The sequence below is a fragment of the Chanodichthys erythropterus genome, chromosome 5 (genome assembly GCF_024489055.1).
Source record: "Chanodichthys erythropterus isolate Z2021 chromosome 5, ASM2448905v1, whole genome shotgun sequence".
Classification (NCBI taxonomy): domain Eukaryota; kingdom Metazoa; phylum Chordata; class Actinopteri; order Cypriniformes; family Xenocyprididae; genus Chanodichthys; species Chanodichthys erythropterus.
The window spans coordinates 32,172,413-32,192,684 of record NC_090225.1 but is presented as its reverse complement, the minus strand read 5'-3'; the positions used below and the strand labels follow the sequence as shown (position 1 = coordinate 32,192,684).

The 20,272-nt window shown below is 38.7% G+C and overlaps 2 protein-coding genes across 2 annotated transcripts; one reads left to right on the top strand and one right to left on the bottom strand.

Moving 5' to 3' along the window:
- Positions 1 to 215: 215 nt before the first annotated feature.
- On the top strand, positions 216 to 4,040 carry mpc1 (mitochondrial pyruvate carrier 1). The gene is made up of 4 exons (XM_067385494.1): positions 216 to 416; positions 3,257 to 3,353; positions 3,440 to 3,572; positions 3,700 to 4,040. The coding sequence occupies exons 1-4, from the start codon at positions 342 to 344 to the stop codon at positions 3,719 to 3,721; spliced, it is 327 nt and encodes a 108-aa protein (XP_067241595.1). The 5' UTR covers positions 216 to 341; the 3' UTR covers positions 3,722 to 4,040.
- Positions 4,041 to 7,354: 3,314 nt separating this feature from the next.
- chs1 (chitin synthase 1) lies at positions 7,355 to 20,027 on the bottom strand. Its single transcript, XM_067386910.1, has 19 exons — positions 19,874 to 20,027; positions 17,850 to 17,985; positions 16,938 to 17,123; positions 14,909 to 16,023; positions 14,702 to 14,800; positions 14,421 to 14,597; positions 14,160 to 14,307; positions 14,004 to 14,069; positions 13,460 to 13,694; positions 12,765 to 12,965; positions 12,119 to 12,403; positions 10,582 to 10,761; positions 9,936 to 10,476; positions 9,715 to 9,854; positions 9,154 to 9,509; positions 8,253 to 8,363; positions 7,940 to 8,160; positions 7,777 to 7,843; positions 7,355 to 7,673 (listed from the first exon to the last, which is right to left on the bottom strand). Exons 1-19 carry the CDS (start codon positions 19,918 to 19,920, stop codon positions 7,599 to 7,601), a joined length of 4,386 nt encoding a protein of 1,461 aa, XP_067243011.1. The 5' UTR covers positions 19,921 to 20,027; the 3' UTR covers positions 7,355 to 7,598.
- Positions 20,028 to 20,272: the final 245 nt, after the last annotated feature.

Genomic DNA, 20,272 nt, shown 5'->3' with positions numbered 1-20,272 from the left:
AGCCAGGTATTTTTGTTCTTTAGTTACAAGGTTACAGTTAACAGAGCAGCTTTTTTTAACAGCTATCTATATAAAAGTCGATGTTTATTTTAATAATAATAATAATAAGAAGAAGAAAATAGAATTAAAGAACGTGACCAGCTGATTTGATTTTAAATTCGCGTGACTTTAAATTTGACAGGGGGGTAAATATTGACGCCGGAAACACTGCGTCATCGCAGTACCGCGCATGCGTGACTCTGTCCTCTAGTTCACATCGCAGAGCCGCAGTGGAGCGCGCAGTGTTTACTTTCACACGAGCTGAATAATTCTATCATCACTGTATAACGCGCTCGTTCACGATGGCTGGAACTCTGGCGCGTAAAGCCGTGGATCATCTCCGCAGTAAAGAGTTCAGAGAGTATCTCATGAGGTCAGTCTCATAATAACCCATATCACAGTCTTATTTCTGCGTTTCTCATGAACGCTGAGTCACATAATGTCGGTGATTAAACAGAATGCAGTTAAATGACTCGCAGTCGCACATACAGACTGCTGTTCTGCTCGTAATAAAGAAAAACTGCTGTTTAGCGTGTGAAGGACACGAGCTGCAGTTCCGCTGCAAACCTGCAGGCGGCGACAGATCCGCGTCATAACAGCGTCATAATAACAGGTCCAGAGTTCAGTCTGACACAAGATCCACTCATGAACCTTTTATTATCTGTGAAGCTGCATTTTACTTTTTTCTTTAATTAAAAACAGGTCATTATTGTTGTCAATCTCAGAATCATCATGGTGTTAATATATTTTCTTTTCAGAGGTGTAATGCCAGGAATATGTCTCCTTATCGACTTCTGATGTTACAACACAATAAATCACTGACCTGTTCACGGTCACCCCGCTTTGAGTATAGTTCTCAAATTAAATGCTTCAGTTCATGAATGCTTTGAGATACAGACCCAATGCTGGTCTCTTTTTAAAGAGACACTCAACAGAAGTGTAAAAAGTGATAGAAGTTTGAGTTCACTGTAAAACAAGTGTACTGAAATAAACATTTTTATTTTATACAAAATGTGTATTTTACATCTCTAAAATTGCCAGAAAATCAAAGCCAGATATGTCTAACCAAGTTGTGTTCCAAATATGAAGTTGATACCACAAAAATTGAGGCGCTAAAATGTTTTAAAGTTGTTTTTCCGTGGAAACGCAATTTCAAAACTACGGAGCCTCGCACGTGACATGCTAAATCGTACGCACGCTTTACTAAGTCGTTCCGTCAATTTAAAAGTCATGCACACAATTTACTTTTTTTCCTGCATGTCATGTGCGGGGCTACAGTTTTCACAGGGTGAATTTTGAGTGTTTAAAGATTTAGTGTGTAAATTTTAGCGCCATCTAGCGATGAGACTGCGAATTGCAACCACGGCTCAGTCCTTTCTTTCGAAGCACATAGAGAAGCTACGGTGGCCGACACAGAACAAAGATGTCGTTGAGTGTCCCCAGTCAAGTAATGAGGTTTCTTTACAAAGATAAATCAGGAAATTATATTTACTTAATTATTCCGCAAAACGATATGTAATTCCGTAGGGCTGGGAGAATAAATCGATCCATCTCGATTCGTGGATCGATTCTGAGATTTTCCGAATGCATCACGATTCTCTCTGGAATCAATTCCGAGCTTAGTTTTTAACAGCAGATGGCGCTTTAGACTAGTTTTTAACTGCATGCTCAAATGCTCACGAAGAAGAGCGCTCGTGCATTCGGCTATGTATCTGCACTTCAGAATGCTTTTACGATGCGAGATTAATGTTAACAGCCCACTGCAAACACCTCTGTAATTCGCTTTAACTTTATGAATGATTATTTTAAAGAAGGATCAAGTGTTGTGTGTAACACCTAACCAGACGCGACACAACAACAAGCGATAAAATGTATCTTTTCCATGTTAATCAGAGTTTTTTTAATAAACCGAACAACAACACAGTATGGCAATGATAACATCAGGTACTGTTTATGTGCTTTATTTAATGTTAAAAGCGTCTAACATGAGTTTGAATATCGTTCTGTGTTCACAGCCTTTTAGCTGTAATGAAAACAACACTGGCTAATTCACCTCAGATCTTGAAAATAAATAAATGGGCACAAGAACGTTCAAACTTAATGCGCAAAAACAAGCATATTCTATGACAAAGATTGGTTCAGTCACTTTTTGATTGATTTATCACTTCTAATTGTCGCATTGCGTCTAGTGTGGACAGTGAAATTGCTCGTCGCTGGAATCTTACCGCGTCTGGTTAGGACACGTAAGGAACTGGAAGCGAGCTGAGTAATGCCGTTTCTAAAGCACGCAGCGCCATCTGCTGTTAAAAACGATTTGAGAGAGAATCGCGATGGATTTGGAAAATATCAGAATTGATCAAGAATCGTTTCGTGATTCAACGATTTATTGTCCCAGCCCTAACTTGTTCATCATTGTGTCAGTGTTTTATTCGCTGTCTTTAGTTAGCTTTTTTGCATGGTAAGAGTAGTGAAGCGGCTAGCTAATGGTAAATAAGGCGTTTGAGATAGCATTAGCACAAGGTCTCTGCTTCTAATAAACCAGACTACTACTTCTCCATGCATATTCAACGAAGTGACGATGCAAGCTGCCTCTAAAAACACCACCAAAGAAGAAACACATAGTGACGAAACGTGCTCTGTAGAACAGTTTGTCCGTTTAGGGCTGCTGTGGCGCGCAAAATGTCCACTTCCTGTAAGGGGACCCGCGGTGTTTGAGATACAAATGACTCATTCTAAGGTAATAAAAACATAATGTTCCTTATGTAACGTCTTTATACACCACTGAAAACATATCTATGTTTATTATGTTGTATTTCTGTCAATAGATCCTCCTAAAAATTACACGCTTTCAAATGATACCTAATTTATGACAATTAGCTCTTAAAATATGTGATAGGGGAAAAGGCCATAAAAAGCGGGATGCTGACAATAACTGGGGTGATTCCCCTGGGAGTTTTCATCTTAATAAAAGTGTTACTTTTTTTTTTGCCAAAGCCATTTTGTGTCTTTAATGATTTGACACCTGATATTGCTGATCTTATATGAAATGTTTTACTTGCTATTGATTAAGAGAGCCTTGTTTTAACTTGTTTTGTTCCCGATGGATCTGCTCTTCCCATGGGATCTTCACCTCAGCACGGTAAGCTTTATGATCGGATCCTCCTCATATCCCGATCTGAGCGTGAGTACGGTGGTTATATGTGTTGTGTTATTTCAGCATTTCTGGGGTCCGGTGGCTAACTGGGGTTTGCCCATCGCTGCCATCAGTGACATGAAGAAGAGTCCGGAGATCATCAGTGGCAGAATGACCTTCGGTAAGTGACACAACCGCAGCTTGTGCAACAGTCTGGTTTTGTGAGGTTGAAGGTCAATTCGGGTGTTTTCGCTCTCGTTTCCCCAGCTCTCACCTGCTACTCGCTGCTGTTCATGCGCTTCGCCTATAAGGTCCAGCCCAGAAACTGGCTGCTGTTCGCCTGCCACTTGACCAATGAGACGGCACAGATCATCCAGGGCACGCGACTCATCAAATACAAGTACCACCTGATTTCTGTTGTGATGATATATAACGTTTACTGTAAATATATAATCGGTCTGTTTCTGGATGTGTTCAGGTTAGTCTGGTTTATAAACTAATGCACTGTTCCTCGCTGTCTTCCTCAGCATGGAGAAGAAGGCCAAATGATCAAGGTTTATAACGTCACGTTCCCTCGAGCTCTTCAGGAGGATCTGCACTGCAGCATCTGATCTGTTTTAATGCAAATAAATGATCATGATCATAGATGATTGGTTTTATGCTACTTTCTCTCTCTGTTACACATTTGACATTTTAAGCCTTACAAACACAGGCTTTAAGGTTATAATTTGTATGTAATGTAGAAATATTTGATTAATTTATTTCCATACATAATGCAATCAGTGTGTGATAAATTAATATGGAGAAAATAAAAAACATCTAATAATGATTTTGCTATTTTTGACTGGCCAATTGTTCTATCTATCTATCTATTGTTCTATCGTTTTATTCTATCATTCTATCATTTTATATATTCATCTATCTATCTATTGTTGTATCATTCTGTATCCATCTATCATTCTATCCACATATATATCTGCCCATCTATATATATATATATATCTCCATCCATCCATCATCCATTCTATCGTTTTATTGTTAGATATATAGATGGGTAGATAGATGAATATATATATATATATATATATATATATATATATATATATATATATATATATATATATATATATTGTTTATTTTATTGCTTATTGTTTATTTGGATCCCCATATATCTGTCTATATATCCGTCCATGCATCCGTCTATCTATATAATTTTGTCTGTCTGTCTATCTATCCGTATATCTTTCTGTCCATCTATCAATCTGGGCCTGTATGTATAAAGCTGCTCAGAGTACAATTTTAGTCTTAAGTGTGTCAGAATTCTAAGAATGATGTAATTTTACTCTTATTCTTAGACTTAAGAATAAGTGTGATTCATAAAGGTTGCTAAGTGTCAAGACTAGGTCTTAAAGGCTCCTAAATTATTTAAGAGAGCTGGAGAGGTGTCTTAACCTAGTTGAGAGTAACAGGATGGCAGCAGAGAAGAGGAGACACACACTTTCTGATGAAGATATGATGTATTGGAGTTATATGATGACATGGAGTTGATAAAATTATATAAACTTGATTGACAATTATTTTTGTAACTGACCTAATAAGAAATGTAATAACTTTAATTAAATTTAATAAATATTACTTAAACAAAAATTAACATATTTAATGCATTTTAAAACATTTAAAGGTGCTGTATGCGATTTCTCAAATTAGTTGTTGAACACTTGATATTTGAAATCAACACAATCAAACCCACCCCTCTCTTCATTGCTCCGCCTCCAAAACTCACCCTCCAATCCTAACCGCCCTGCTCTGAGTCGGACTCGAACACTGCTGACACGTGAGGCGAGTGCACTATCAATGACGATAAACACCTCATTCTCTGGGCGTCAGTGTGCAGTGGTTTAACTGCAAAACTCTCACTATCTGTTCTCTGTTACACAGGTAATGAGAGTGGATGTCTGTTTATCACAGCTGACGTGAAACAAAATGCTTCACGAAAAATAAAGCGCAGGTGATGAACGAACGACAAGGAAGCACAAAAAATTAATGTACAGTAGCCTACACAAGAGTAAATACAAACAAGAGTTTGTTGTTAATCGCCAACAGAACAGCAGCTCCAGACAATCAAAACCCAGTGTACTTACATGAGAAGGGATCAAAGCAGCATCCGTGTCTGTTTTCAGGCCTTCCTAGCTCTCTCCAAACCTTAAAGACCTTACAATTTTGCTTAAAAAAATATGAAAATATTTTTATTTTTATGTTAATATTATTTAAATGTTTTAAAATATGACATTGACTACAACATAATCAGTTTTTTATATTTCATTGCATCTCTTTAGTTTTTGCATGTGTTCATAATTACTTTGCATGACAGCCTGACCAAAAATAATTTGAAATAATTTGAAATTTCATTTCATTATCACACATGAAACAATTAACTCCAAGCGCAGCTACATAATATGCTTACACTTTGTAACACATTTTTAAAAATATCTGAATTAAGGTTGAAGATGTCAGTTTTCATATGGCTGGACATCACATTTGGCCTCTACTCTATAGCAGTTCATTGACTCTCCAACTGAGCATCAAACCATGCGGCAAAAGAAAGCCACTTTTATTTTGATTGTGGGCTTCCTGCAGTTGTTGGAGCCATTGATGAACTCATGACACATCATTGCTCTAACTGTAAATGAGGAGACAGATATCAATAGAAAACGATTCCACACCATCAATACTAATTTGTGATCATTTTGCACAAATTGCACAAAGCTATTTTACAAAAAAAATTAAAATATTAAAACATTTCACTGTCTTTTTAAATTATTTTTAAATAATAACATTAAATGATTGGTGTTGTGCTGCTGTGACTTCAACCTTCAGGGCTTGCTATTGGCTGATTCAGAAGCTGAGGGCGGCCATTTTGGGTTGACATCATTGTAGTCCTTAGTTCACAACACTTAAGTCAACACTTAAGAATATGTCTTATACTTTACTAAAAGTTGATTTTAGCTTCTTTATAAAAGTCACCTACTCTTAGAAAACTCCTACTCTTTACTAAGAATTTGTTGACACTTAAGTCAAAACTTAAGACTATTCTTTAGAGCATTTCTGAGAAGTTTTATACATACAGGCCCTGGCCTATTAACCATTAAAGGTGCCCAAGAATGCTTTTTCACAAGATGTAATATAAGTCTAAGGTGTCCCCTGAATGTGTCTGTGAAGTTTCAGCTCAAAATGCCCCATAGATTTTTTTTTAATTAATTTTTTTAACTGCCTATTTTGGGGCACCATTAACTACACACTGATTTTGGCAGTGCGCCGCCCCTTTAATTCACGTGCTCCCTGCCACACGAGCTCTCGACTATATTACAGTGCATTTACAAAGTTCACACAGCTAATATAACCTTCAAATGGATCTTTGCAAGATGTTCGTCATGCATGCTTCGAATTATGTGAGTAAAGTATTTATTTTGATGTTTACGTTTGATTCTGAATGAGTTTGAGGCTGTGCTCCGTGGCTAACGGCTAATGCTACACTGTTGGAGAGATTTATAAAGAATGAAGTTGTGTTTATGAATTATACAGACTGCAAGTGTTTAATAATGAAAATAGCAACGGCTCTTGTCTCCGTGAATACAGTAATAAACGATGGTAACTTTAACCATATTTAACAGTACATTAGCAACATGCTAACAAAACATTTAAAAAGACAATTTACAAATATCAATAAAAATATCATGATATCATGGATCATGTCAGTTATTATTGCTCCATCTGCCATTTTTCACTGTTGTTCTTGCTTGCTTACCTAGTCTGATGATTCAGCTGTGCACAGATCCAGACGTTAATACTGGCTGCTCTTGTCTAATGCCTTGAACATGAGCTGGCATATGCAAATATTGGGGGCGTACATATTAATGATCCCGACTGTTACGTAACAGTCAGTGTTATGTTGAGATTCGCCTGTTCTTCGGAGGTCTTTTAAACAAATGAGATTTATATAAGAAGGAGGAAACAATGGAGTTTGAGACTCACTGTATGTCATTTCCATGTACTGAACTCTTGTTATTCAACTATGCCATGATAAATTCAAATTTTGATTCTAGGGCACCTTTAATATTAATGACTTAAATAAGATTCTGAAATGTGTTTTCCAGTAAATAGATGGGTCCAGACCAATTTGTTACAGAATATTTAATATTTGACAAACAAATACATTAACACACATATAAACTATGCAAATTATCAAAAGGTAAAACATTCTAAGAATACATAGAAAAATGTGACTTATTCAGTGCAAACATCTACAGTAAACAAATCCTAGCTCCAATTTAGAGCATGTGGTGTTAATCTGGCTTCATTGTTTTCTTTTTCATGCATGAGAAACCATTCATTCACTTTGCTAACTAGGGATGAAAGCATTGTTGTTTTATAAGTCATCACCGGTGATGACAAGAGTATTTTCAATTGGATTCCCCAGGATCAATGCATCATCTTCATCCTCCTGTGAAGAACAAAACCATTATAAGAAGAGTATACTTATTTCAGTTCGAATCCATATAAAAATACAGTCAGCTAAATGGCAGCACAAAAGAGAGTTTACTCGCCTCATCCTTTTCTTTGTAGTTTTTCTCTGTGCCTCTGTACGACACCACATGGATGAGGGTGTATACTCTGTAATGGAAGACAGCAAAATAATCAAGTTCCATATATATGATATTAAATTGATCGTTCAGGTGCCAGTGTGGCAGTACGTGACGAGTGTTGTACCTGTGGTAGAGCATCGCCAAGAACTGAACGATGAGCAGAACGGCAAAAGACAGCAGAAACATCAAACTCAAAGGCTCCACCTTCATGGGCTCTGGTAATAACGTTTTGTTTATTGGATCGTACTTTGGAATCTCAATGCTCAGAACATCACCGCCAATGGCCTGAAGGAAGAACGTCGCTACAACCCATAGGACGTTAACTATGAAGTACAAAAACACTGCCTGCACACAAAAAAAGGAGAGAAGAGTTCACATTTAACATATGAAATTATGTGCCAGAAAAGACTTTTCCAACCAAAATTGGCCAACCTTACCTTGTTTCGTAGAGACTTTAGCTCCCTTGTCACTTCCTCGAGATGAGCTTTGTCATCTTGAATGGGCTTGAGATAACGCTCTAACAGTTTATTCCAGAAATCGGTTTCATCCTGGTAACATAGGGAAACAGTTTTCTTCATATGAAATTGAAGCACAAACAAATTCAAATACCAACAATAATATGGCTTCATATAAATGTTGATCAGTCAATTTAGCCAAATGCATTACTTATCCATTGATAAACCACTGAAGCTTCTCACAACATGATTTATACAAATAGCACGTGTTCCTGGATCTACATCCTTTGTTAATCTTGGAACAGTATTTCTATCAACCAGAGTACATTATTCTAAAGAGTCAAAACCCATTCCTAAACTGTAATTGTTTATTGAGATTGTTCAAAATGAATGGATCACTCTCTGAGACAACTCTTTGTTCCTGAGTCATATTAAAGATTAAGAAGTGAACAAATCGTTCATGATTGACCCATCACTTCTGTTCAGTTGGTCGAGGTCAGACATGAGTAAAAACGTGAACACACTGGAGAGACGCTTTATAGTAGAAACTGATGCTGTAATTCTAACCGAAAGAGACATTTTTTGCTGCATAAATACACGTGACGTGACTGGAGAGCTGGAGCGAATACATCCACATCACTGTGATCAGTGTCTTTCTGTTTTCTCACCGCTGGCATTCTGTTGTGATTTTGTTATTGAGAAGAAAGCGCGCAGCAAATATTTACACATTCATCTAAACATCATTCTTAGCATTGTGGACAGCGTTGAGATTTTCGCTAACCTCTGCAAAGGTATTTCAAATTTCTTTTTACTCTTAAGGGAAGAACGAAAAAGAACTTTGATGTGAGTATATTGGTGCCTCGAACCATTCGCAAAACCTCACCTCAGATAGTTTATCAACCTGTGGAGCCACAAGTGTTCTCTCGATCCCCCTCTTGACACGACGCTCCAGTCTCTGTGCTCCGTTCTCGATACGGTTGGCCTTTACGATGCGTCTGGCAGCTTCATTCAGAGCATATTGCAGTTCCTCCAGCTGAGTCTCGGTCAACACATCCTCAGGACCCACTTTATCCTTCAGCTCCTCATTCAGGGTGTCCGTGAGAATCAGCACCAGTTCCTCGCACAGATCCTCCTGGTTCTTGTTCCTCAGCGTGTATCTGATCTGCTCCTGAAGGTTCCTCTTTAGATTTGCATAGGTCAGTTTCTTCAGGAACTCTCTCTTCACTGGCTCCACCCAATCTGTCCATTAGTATAATTACAATTTTTAATAATAATTAATTGCACAGACCAACTTAACACTCAGAATAGGGTAGATATGAGTTTCCCAATCCACTGTTAATCTGGCACACCCGTTACTAACAAGATGATTATGAACCACGTGGAAAGGGAGATATCTGTAGGAATAGAGCAAAAACCACTGGTTTATGATGAGATCATCTCTTACCACTCTCAGGCACAACTTCCTTCGGCTCCAAATTATTGTAATCAAAATCATAATCATCATCGTCGTCGTCATCATCATCGTCAAAGTCTGTGTCATCGTTAAATTGGTCTCCTTTTTTCTCACAGCTTTTGGAGCTCCCACTGTAAGATTAATTTGTAAACAAATAAGAACTTTTCTTCTGCATTGCAATTGTAATCCAAACACATTTTCATATTCTTTACCTTCTCTCAGAGTCAGTGTCCTTTTCCTTGTTGTCCTTGTTGAGATTCTCTTTGGATTCGTTCTTCTTATGGCTCATCTCCTGGTTGTCCAGGTCGCGTTTGTTCTTTTCTAAAGTGCTCTGTTCTTTTTGGGTGCTCTGTGCAAGTGGCTCATCGGGCTCGGTTTTGGCAGCTGGTGTGTTTGGATTGACGGAGTTCTGGATTTGTTGAAGCAGTAGATTTTCGGTCTCTTGAGTGACTTGGATTTTCACATCCCAACAGCACATTTTGCAGTCCCGATTGCACACGACACCCACTTGCTTTTTCTGCTCCTTGCCCTTGCTTGTTTCTCGAGTGCCCCAAGATACAATGTGCATATTGACTAGGGAGTATATGGTGAGGAGGAGATAGCCACTGGGAATGCAGATGAAGTACATCAGACCATAGAGGATCAAAGTGGTCTCTTGAGGGTGAAGGATGGCTGTCACCATGTACAGGATTGCACCAGACACCAGGAAGAGTCCAGTAGGAGTTATGAATGTTTGTTGTATAACCATGTCACCTAAAACGAGAAGTCCAATGAGATGGATTATCACCAAGGCCATTTTCCACACAATTCAAATGCAAAAAAAATAACAACTGTAAAACGACAATTAACTATAATTACCAATAATGGAAAAGAAGGATGCAGTCATCAGGAATGCATATATGACACTGAGAATGGCAGCAATTGTGATTTGGAAGTTGGGTTTGGCCACAAAACATATGATCATGTAAACAGTTGGAGGTATAACTGCAATTATTATGGAAAGAGTGCCTGAAATTTTAAACACAAATTGGAAAGCTCCTGAAATGGAAAAAGAGAAAATTATCAGACTTTGTACTCAGCATAACTAATCATACTTTTATATATCCACAGAAACACATTTTCAATACATGTTAAAGATATAGTTCACCCAAAAATGAAAATTATCCCATGATTAACTCACCTTCAATCCATCCTAGTCTTCTTTCAGACGAAAACAATCCGAGATATATTAAAAAATATCCTGGCTCTTCCAAGCATTATAATGGTAGTGAATGGGGCATTGAAAGCCCAAAATAAATGCATCCATCCATCATAAATATAATCCATATGACTCCAGGGAGTTATTAAAGGCCTTCTGAAGTGAAGTAGTGTTTTTTGTTTTTTTTTTGTGAGAAAAAATATCCATATTAATAACTTTATGAAGAAAAATAACTAGCTTCCGGCAGACGACCATACACAGAATGTGCAAGTCAACTTACGCCAAATGAGTAACCCATGACACAATGTATGACACAGGATGTAGGAGTATCGTAAGCTTTGACGTCTTCCGACACAAATTGGTGCATATGGCCATCTGCCAGAAGCTAGTTATTTTACTTTATAAAGTTTTAAATATGGATATTTTTCTTACAAAAAACCATCACTTTGTTTCAGAAGGCCTTTCTTAACCCCCTGGAGCCTTATTGGATTACTTTTTATGATATATAGATGCATTTTTGGGGGTTTCAAAACAACACTACCATTATAAAGCTTGGGAGAGCCTGGATAATTTTAAATATATCTCAGATTGTGTTCGTCTGAAAGTAGATAGTCATGTACACCTAGGATGGCTTGAGGGTGAGTAAATCGTGGGATAATTTTCATTTTTGGGTGAACTATCCCTTTAAAATATCTTGCTAATGGAAGTCCACAGTCCTTCAGAGTTCAGCTCCAGCCTCAATCAAACACACCTGAACCAGCTAATCAAGGTCTTAGTAGGCATACTAGAAACTCCCAGGTAGGTGTGTTGAGGCAAATTGGAGCTAAACTTCTGCAGGACAGTGGCATTCCAGGACCACATCCTAGAATCTTGATGATTCCTAAACAGGCTGACCAATTGGTCTACCACAGGGTTCCTCAAATCCTGCAGCGTTTAGCTCAAATCATGACCAAACCTACCTGCAATTTTCTAGTAAATCTGAAGACCTTGACTAGCTTATTCAGGTGTGTTTGATTAGGGTTGGAACTAGACTCTGCAGGACAGTGGCACTCCAGGACCAGGTTTGAGGAACCCTGGTCTACCAAGTCAAACCCAACCCCATCAGAAGCTAGATTTAGCTGATATTTCCAGCAAGGCAGTTGAACCACTGTAACTGAAAATCCCTAAAATCAAGGGATCCAGTCTTTGAATATTTACCTGCAACCATGAGGGTAACCGATGCAGGTCCCAGAATGGAGGAAGCCACGGTGAACATCTGATATAAGATGTAGAGCATGGATATGGAGGTGTTCCTCTTGACTGTGTCGCTCCCGCTGTGGAGCAGGTCGAGAGTGTTGGCCAGTGTCGAAGGACCCCAACGACGTCTCTGATTGTAAAACTCTTTGAACTCTTGAGGAGAGTTGGTGTAAGCATCTGAGGCAGCATTATACTCCACCCGCCAGCCCTGCTGCAGGAGAAGAGTGCACAGCCAACGGTCCTCACCTAAATGAGAGTGGTTGAGTAAGATGATGAACTGGCAGGACATAAAGCAACCTAACCGTACACATTCATACAGAATGATCTAAACAGACAAACCATATGCAATAAGTCTTGCTAATTGTCTGCTAGACTGAAGAGTGGTGCTAAAAATACATGCCAGAGTTTTTTGTTGTTGTTAAGATAATAGGGTTTTTAGGCTATTCATCCAACCAACCCCACCAAATAGGTCAAGAGCAGTCTCGAAAGAAGACACATTTTCATCCATTGGGCATTTAGGACACTCTGCATTACTAAACACGACAAGTGTTAATAGATACTAGGAGAAGGATATTCAGAGGGATTCCGAGCTCAGGTAGGGATTTACCTTGATCGTACTGCACATACTCAGAGGCTCGAGTGGCTTTGGTGGTGTATCGTTTCAGGACGTTGTCGTCCATCAGCGCAGATCCTCTGAACAGACTGAAACAGCCTGGACTGCACAGAACCGACCCAAACACGTGCTCCGCCGTCTTCTGAAGCCAGTGACCCACTGCATACTCGAACTTCTGATACCACACCATTGGGCCTGAAACATCACATTCACAGAGTTTCTAGAACAAGAATCGCTATTTTGAACAATGGAGTATAGTGTGCATAACTAAATTTAAGTTTCTGGGTATGTCTTTCTGATAGCTGAGCAATGTTATCATATTGTAAATGGTGGCTGTCATGTTTTGTTGAGATTAGCTATCTTTTCGATGGCTCATTCTAGCACGCATGGTGCAGTGCGACGTTATTATAAAGCTGCAGTAATTGCCAGGAAGGGTTATATCAATGGACTTTGTCTATAGAACAGAATAGCAGGTCTATAAAAGGGCATGTCATTATCCGTTATAAAATTTCAGACAGCTTCTTCTTCTTTCTTCCTTTATGTAATTTACGGTCATTTGTCAGTAATATGTAATACTGTTATGTAATTCAAATACGTGTTTTTGACATACTACTTTTCCAATAAGCAAAGCTTTTTTCAAAAGATGACAATTAGTTAGATTTTTCTCTCTGAACACAGATGATTTTTACCCATTCCAGTGGGGTGGATCCGTCCACACGCTGCACCCACATTGTCATACATTCTCAGACGGTCGACGAGCAGTATCAGAGCACCAGGCTGGAAGTCTGTGTCTCCATCCAAGGCCATGATATACGTGTTGTCATCAGATATGTGCTTCCTCTTGCTGTCGTTGTCATAAGAAGGTAGTAAATAAGTCTCACTGTCTAATGATATGAGACTGGCACGGCATGGGTTGTTCTGTCTCTGTAAGAACACACAGTGTCAAAAACAGAAAGTTATCTTGTTAGGTTGTCTGGGGGGTTGCAAAGCTGTTCTGGGTGGTTTCTACATGGTTGCTCAAGTCAAAAGCGTCCGCCCTTGTGTGTCGGTTCTCTAGATATGGCTTGGGTCCTTCCTTCTTTGTAAGTGTGTGGGACCTTTTAACGTAAATCTAATCACCTTAAGCTGTATGGTTTATGTATGCGGCACAGTTTAGGATTAGGGGTTTGTTTGAATCACTAAACCAATATAAGCTTGACTTATCAAACATCACCGGTGACTGAATGAACTTACTGTTATTTTCTGAGGGTTTTTGACATAGTATCCTTTCCAACCAAGCAGGTAATACAGGTACATGATCTAAAAATGCACACATGTCCAGTCAGGTTCAGGCAAGGGTTCAAAGACAGAATTATTCTTCATGCTAAGGAATAAGACTTTGATGTTCACCTGTGACCATCTCTTTTTATTTCGAATCAGTGCTTTGTCCTTCAGGTGGACATAAAGCATGTTTCCCTCTGGCATGACAAACACAAGACGACCACCATATGGTGTTTCAATGATAGAAACCTCATCAGGCTCCTTATTTGTAAATACCCTTGAAGGCAAAAATATTTGGTTTACAGTTGGTTGTGAAATATCATTAACATCAATCTGTCCAGATGAGTCACATACAATATGCTGATAAAGGATAGGAAACCTTTGCCCTACCTGTAGACCTCCATGACAACATTTACAAGGTCGCTAACATAGCTGTTGACAAGCCTTTTCTCAGTGCCTTTTTCTTCGTCTTTTTCTATCATGAAGGCATCGTCGACATAAATATGGCACTCAAAGTCAAAGACATCCTTGTGTTCCTCCTTTGGATCCCCTCGGTATCTGTCCAATCTGAAACCAACAAACAAGTGATACGAATAAAGAACTGCAGCCGGCTGCTCGAAAGTTAAAAAAGCAACTAGGTTTTTCAAACTCATTCATCACAGTATAAATACCTGAACATTGAAGTCAAGATTTTCAGCATCTCATCATATGTTTCATGCCACATTGTTGCACAAAGGTAAATGACACAGTTTTCCACTTCAATGTCACTGCTACTAGACAGAAAGAACAAGGAAAGGAAACAGATTTTGACTCAATTAAAGCACTTGTACTGTATTATGTGTATCATATACATCATGAGTTTGTCTGAATGTATGTACCTCTCCTTGTTTGCTGTACGAATGACTTTCATTTTCGTGTTCAGCAGCATAGAGAGGTCAATGAAGGCGGATTCATACAGGCGGCGTACGAAAAGCTGAGATGTGCGTTCAATTCTCTGCACTTTTATTTTCCACACGTAATACGTGCATGAGACGAGCCCGAGCCACATGCAGACCCCCTCCAGCATCAGCATGGAGAAAGGCCACATGTCGTATGGATTGTTGAGTGACGTTTTGCAGATGCTATAGGAAATCTCCAGCATTATAACTGGGGTGGTATTGACATTCTGGAGACCTTCAAGTTCATAGCAAAATTGCCAGAAAGGAGTGGCAATCCTTTGTGAAATATTTTGTGTAGAATTATCAGCGTCAGAAAATACGCCTACAGTAATAATTTCAGCTGGGGGGACTAGATGTTCAGCTTGCGTCAGGAACAGCGTAATGCCCAGGAGTATTGTTACAGGACCGATTAATGACACAGGCAGAGCAAAACCATATCTCACAGCGTGGATCTTGCAGGCCACGACTCCAAACCAGTGGCACGCAGCAGAGCAGAACGCCTGCAGGAAAAACAGCCCAAGGCCTATCTCTACGGCTCCTTTACTGGCTTGGGTGTACGCGTCCCAGTCAATGGGAGTGTCAGCAATCAGGCAGAAATACAGAAAGTACACCCCCAGAGTCACGGCTATTCGAAGGAGGCTGGTAAACAGATAAACAGAGTCTCTGAAAGAATCCAAATCCTTGAGCATCTCCTGAATGTTAGTGCTGGCCTGAAAAGGGTTCTCCCACCAGTTCAGAGAAACCAGCAATGATGCAAAAATCGCAATGCCGACATATACGTAAGAATTTTCCATTTGTCCTGGGACGTATGTGGAATCTCTTACGTAGTAGTCAATCACCAGTAGAGTGTATCCGCTGAGCACTAGGATGAGGGAGCTTATGGGGTAGATGATCATCCAGCTCCTTGTCTGCAAGCGGAGGGCGATCTGGAACACGGCTGAAAGGATGCAGATCCCTCCAGGGATGCAGAGGTTTGTGAGGATATCAAGCTTAGGCATCACAATGAGCACCAGCATTGCCGTCCCGATGGCCACCAGACTCTCAATCACACACATCTGCAGAAGCATTAACAGCCATCATTACATTTGCGCATTGTGACTTTCATTGCACTCAAGGTAACAACATATGATCAGTTCATGCATGTTTCAGCTACAGCAACTACACCATGAATTACTCATTTGCCATTAGTAGACAAGTGAGTTGGCCAGCTCTCATTTTAGCATTAATAGTGCTGTCCCCAATCCTGCTCCAAGAGAGCTAGTATCCTGCAGAGTTCCTGATTAAACACCCCTGAACCAGCGAATCAAGGCTTTCAGGGTTACAACAAGCTGAAGTCTGCAGGAATGTAGATCTCCAGGAGCAGGGTTGGACATCCCTACTTTATAACAAATTTCAGATGTCCTGTATACTTAATTATTTCACCAATGCTTGGCAAACACTGCAGGCGTTATGATGGTCTCGGACATGGAGCTGAGCCTTTTTCCTTTTATTCATACCGACTTTCATATTTTAAACCCAAATTGTTTCAGGTTTGATTTTGGTATGAGAGAAGACAGTGATATCTAAGTGAGTGAGTTCTTTACCTTGTCATTTCCCCATCTATTTCAGCTAGCTTCATTAATGCAAACCAATTTGTGGGTCTTGTTCATGATCACTTTGACAGCGCAAAAGTCTGTTCAATCGCTGGCCATATTTGCAATGCCTTCAGGCAGCTATTTTAGGCATCCAAGACTCTCATGTCACTTTTCCCTTTTCATCCCTAAATTACCATTAGACATTTTTAACTCAAAAAGCCTCTTAAGAAATGCGTCTGAATGGTGTCTGGTGAACATGAACCAGCATAATTATACAGGGCTTTCTTAAGGTAGGCTAGCGATTAGCGAACCATTGGACTTATTTATTACTTTTCCGACAAAATTTGCCATAAAAGTATCTGAAGTTCATGTTATTTTGCATCACATCTACTCACGATTCCCAGTGTCTTTGGGTTAGGAGCCACATAATTCTTGAAGAGACACTTCCACAGAGACTTCAGGAACATCAGGAGGTTTGGCATCAGTAGGACACACATCAACAGCAGCGTGTATAACTGCTGTTCCACTTCGCTTCTCAAAGACTTTGGACTGGACAAAGTGGTCAGGACCAGCAGAGATCCCTGCAATACAGATGAACAGCATTGACATTAATGCACTGGACACACTACTACACACAGAGTCATCTATGGGTGAGCCTGACGCATGTCAGTATGACAGTTCGAATCATTCCTTCCATGTTGTGTGATCATGAAAATCTCAGCAACTGCAATAAGAAACTAATTATAGTTTGTTTGTTTTTTTTTTGGTCAAACTTTAAATTGGGTGGCCTTAATGTACTAACATTAAATATCTGCAAGACTATGTATTTATTGCTGGTTAGGTTTAGGATTTAGGGTTAGGATTATTAGGGTTAGGGTTAGGTTTTGGGATAAAGTTAACAGTGTAACTACTAACTGGTAAATAAATGCAAGTATTTTAAATGTAATTACAATGCACCAACAAGTACATGCACACAATAAGTAAATTGTATCAAATGGTTAAGTAGTTAAGACCACCTAATATAAAGTGTGACTCACAAAATAGTCATTTTAAAATGTGTACACATTGTTTGAGATCTGCTTTCCCTTCATCGCCCATGTACTGTTAGAATTTTATTTTTATTGTCTTTCCTGGTCATTGATCTTTTAACAAAGTTTTACAACAACATTCATGTTCGTGTCAGCGTGATTCCCGGTGGATGTACACGTCACCATGGAGATGTCGATCACACGCTAAGTAAACAGGGATGGGTGGGGCTGCTGTTATCCTCTATAAATATTTATGGCCATGTAATAATCATGATTCACCTTGCTCACGACGCCGCTGACCAGCACCAGCAGGCCCACAATAACAGCCACCAGGTTCTGCAGAATTCGGAAGCATGTTCTCTTCTTCTCTTTCTCGGCTCCGATCGGGTTCAGCTGGAAGGGGTCCCAGGTGTCTCTGTACAGACGTTCAACATAACAGGCAAAATTCAGACAGAGGAACTTGTAAGAGGATGGCAACAGTGCAAAAACAATGCATTACTTCAGTTCAGTCACCTGAAATCTGCTCTATATGGGAGTAAAATTGTTTTTCGAAAAAATGTGGAAAAATTTTACCTTTAACAGTGTACAACAGCCTCTTTGTACCTTACTTTCCCCTAAAAGGTATTGCTACTCTAAGGTACTAATATGAACCTTTTAGGGGTAAATAAGGTACACAGTGACAAATAAAACAAAAATAATACATTATTAAATATGAGACAAGACACTTGAATAACATATGACTGCACAGCTCCCATAGCCCATCATTATTATTATAGTTCTGTCATAGATCTTCCAATAGATGTATGACATTTAACACGTTTGATTGGTAAAATTTTGTATTTTGTAAAACATTTCGTATCCTCAATTTTTTTTAACCATTATATTTGCACTGAGGCTCCTGAAGCTGTGCTATATATTGTAAATACGGTCATTTTGTGCCTAACAACATATATTCAGTATGACACACCTCTCATATCATATTGCTTACAGCCAAATAAAGCAAACTTTTTAACCAATGGCTGGTGACTTAAGAAAATTTACTGGCCATAAATATTTTTTATCAGCCATAGAAAAAAGATTAATCCTTATTAAAGATACACAAGTTTTTCAGTCAGGGAGTGATTTTTCTTTGTCTTTTGTTGTTTGATTAACATTAACACATAACACATTAACATAAACACGGACGGCAGCAGGTTTATTAGGCTGCTGTCACTTTAAGAGCTAATGAACAGATTTATTATACTGTTACCATGCATTTTATTATAAACTGTTTACATTTAGTTAAGACATAACCAACTATGTTTACAAGGAGACTTGATTGCATTTTGATATAATTTTGTTAGAATATATCTGTTCAAGCTAAAGAAGACGTAAAAGAGAACTTAATTCAATATTCTCACGCTGTCTGAGACACGGATGTTTGCACACAGAAAACTTCCCACACGGCCGAACGAGTAACAAATTGAGTTCCCTTTCACGTCTTCTTCAGCCTGAATATTTTAATTAGCAAGGCTTAATCGTGACGATGCAGCGCTGCCCCGTCAGCTGGCCCGAGTGTCGTTCACGTTTGTTCACGTTCAAGTTCTCACAACATTGCATTTGTTAGAATTCATAAAAAATGTTACCAGCCAACTGCTTATTGACACTTCACTTCATACACTCGACAACACAGATTTTTACTTGCATTTGGTGCTTGGCGAGTGTTCATTTTAGGCCCTGTTTACAGTACTCGTTTATCTAGTGTGACACTGTCTTATTTCTGTATATATATATATATATATATATATATATATATATATATATATATATATATATATATATATCTGTCTTATCACAATATCGGTATACTGTAAGGTTTAAACATAGCAGAAAAAAATCCACCTAAACCAAACCACATAAAGATGAAGGAAATGTTATTAATGTCATATTACATCATTATTATTACATAGTAGTATATATTCAAGCTAATAAATTTACAAATATATATATAAACTTTAATATGGTTCATTTTGAGCCATCTTGCTCAAGACTGTGTTGCTAAAGCCTTTTGTGGTTGTGTATGTATAATTGAAGTATTTTTTAATATTATTCCAATCAGTTAATAAAAATAATAAACATTATACTTGTGTTGTTGTGTGAATGTGGTGCTGTGTTGAGTTTCTAATTCAAATCTCCATTACAATGCTTTTTATTTATGAAGAATTCAGCTTATTTTACCTGAAGAATTAAATGTGAGCATTTGAGCTGTGATTTTAAACTCAGGATTGATTGATTGATTGTATTGGTGATGGCGAGTCTTTTACCTGTGACGACCTTCTCTCTTTTGTCTCCTCTGCTTCAGTTCCTCCATATCCGAACGCGGTCTCGCTCAGTCCATTAACCAGAGCGGAGTTATGTGGAGGTTAACAGACTGACAGATGACTTAAATCTCACCTTGAGTAATGAGTGCAATCTCAACCAGCGCGGTTATAAAAGAGTCCAAAGATCTGCGAGATTCATCTCAACTCTACATCCTTATTACATCCCTGATCGGAAAACATATTTATGACTTGGACCAAAGTTCAGTCATACACTTAACATGATCATGATATCCCATGTGACTCTTAATGCTTTAAAAAATGTATAAATATTTCATGTGTCTTTTGAAACGCTCATTATTTATAATACTGCATTAATCATAGAAACAGGAGCTACTCAGTTTT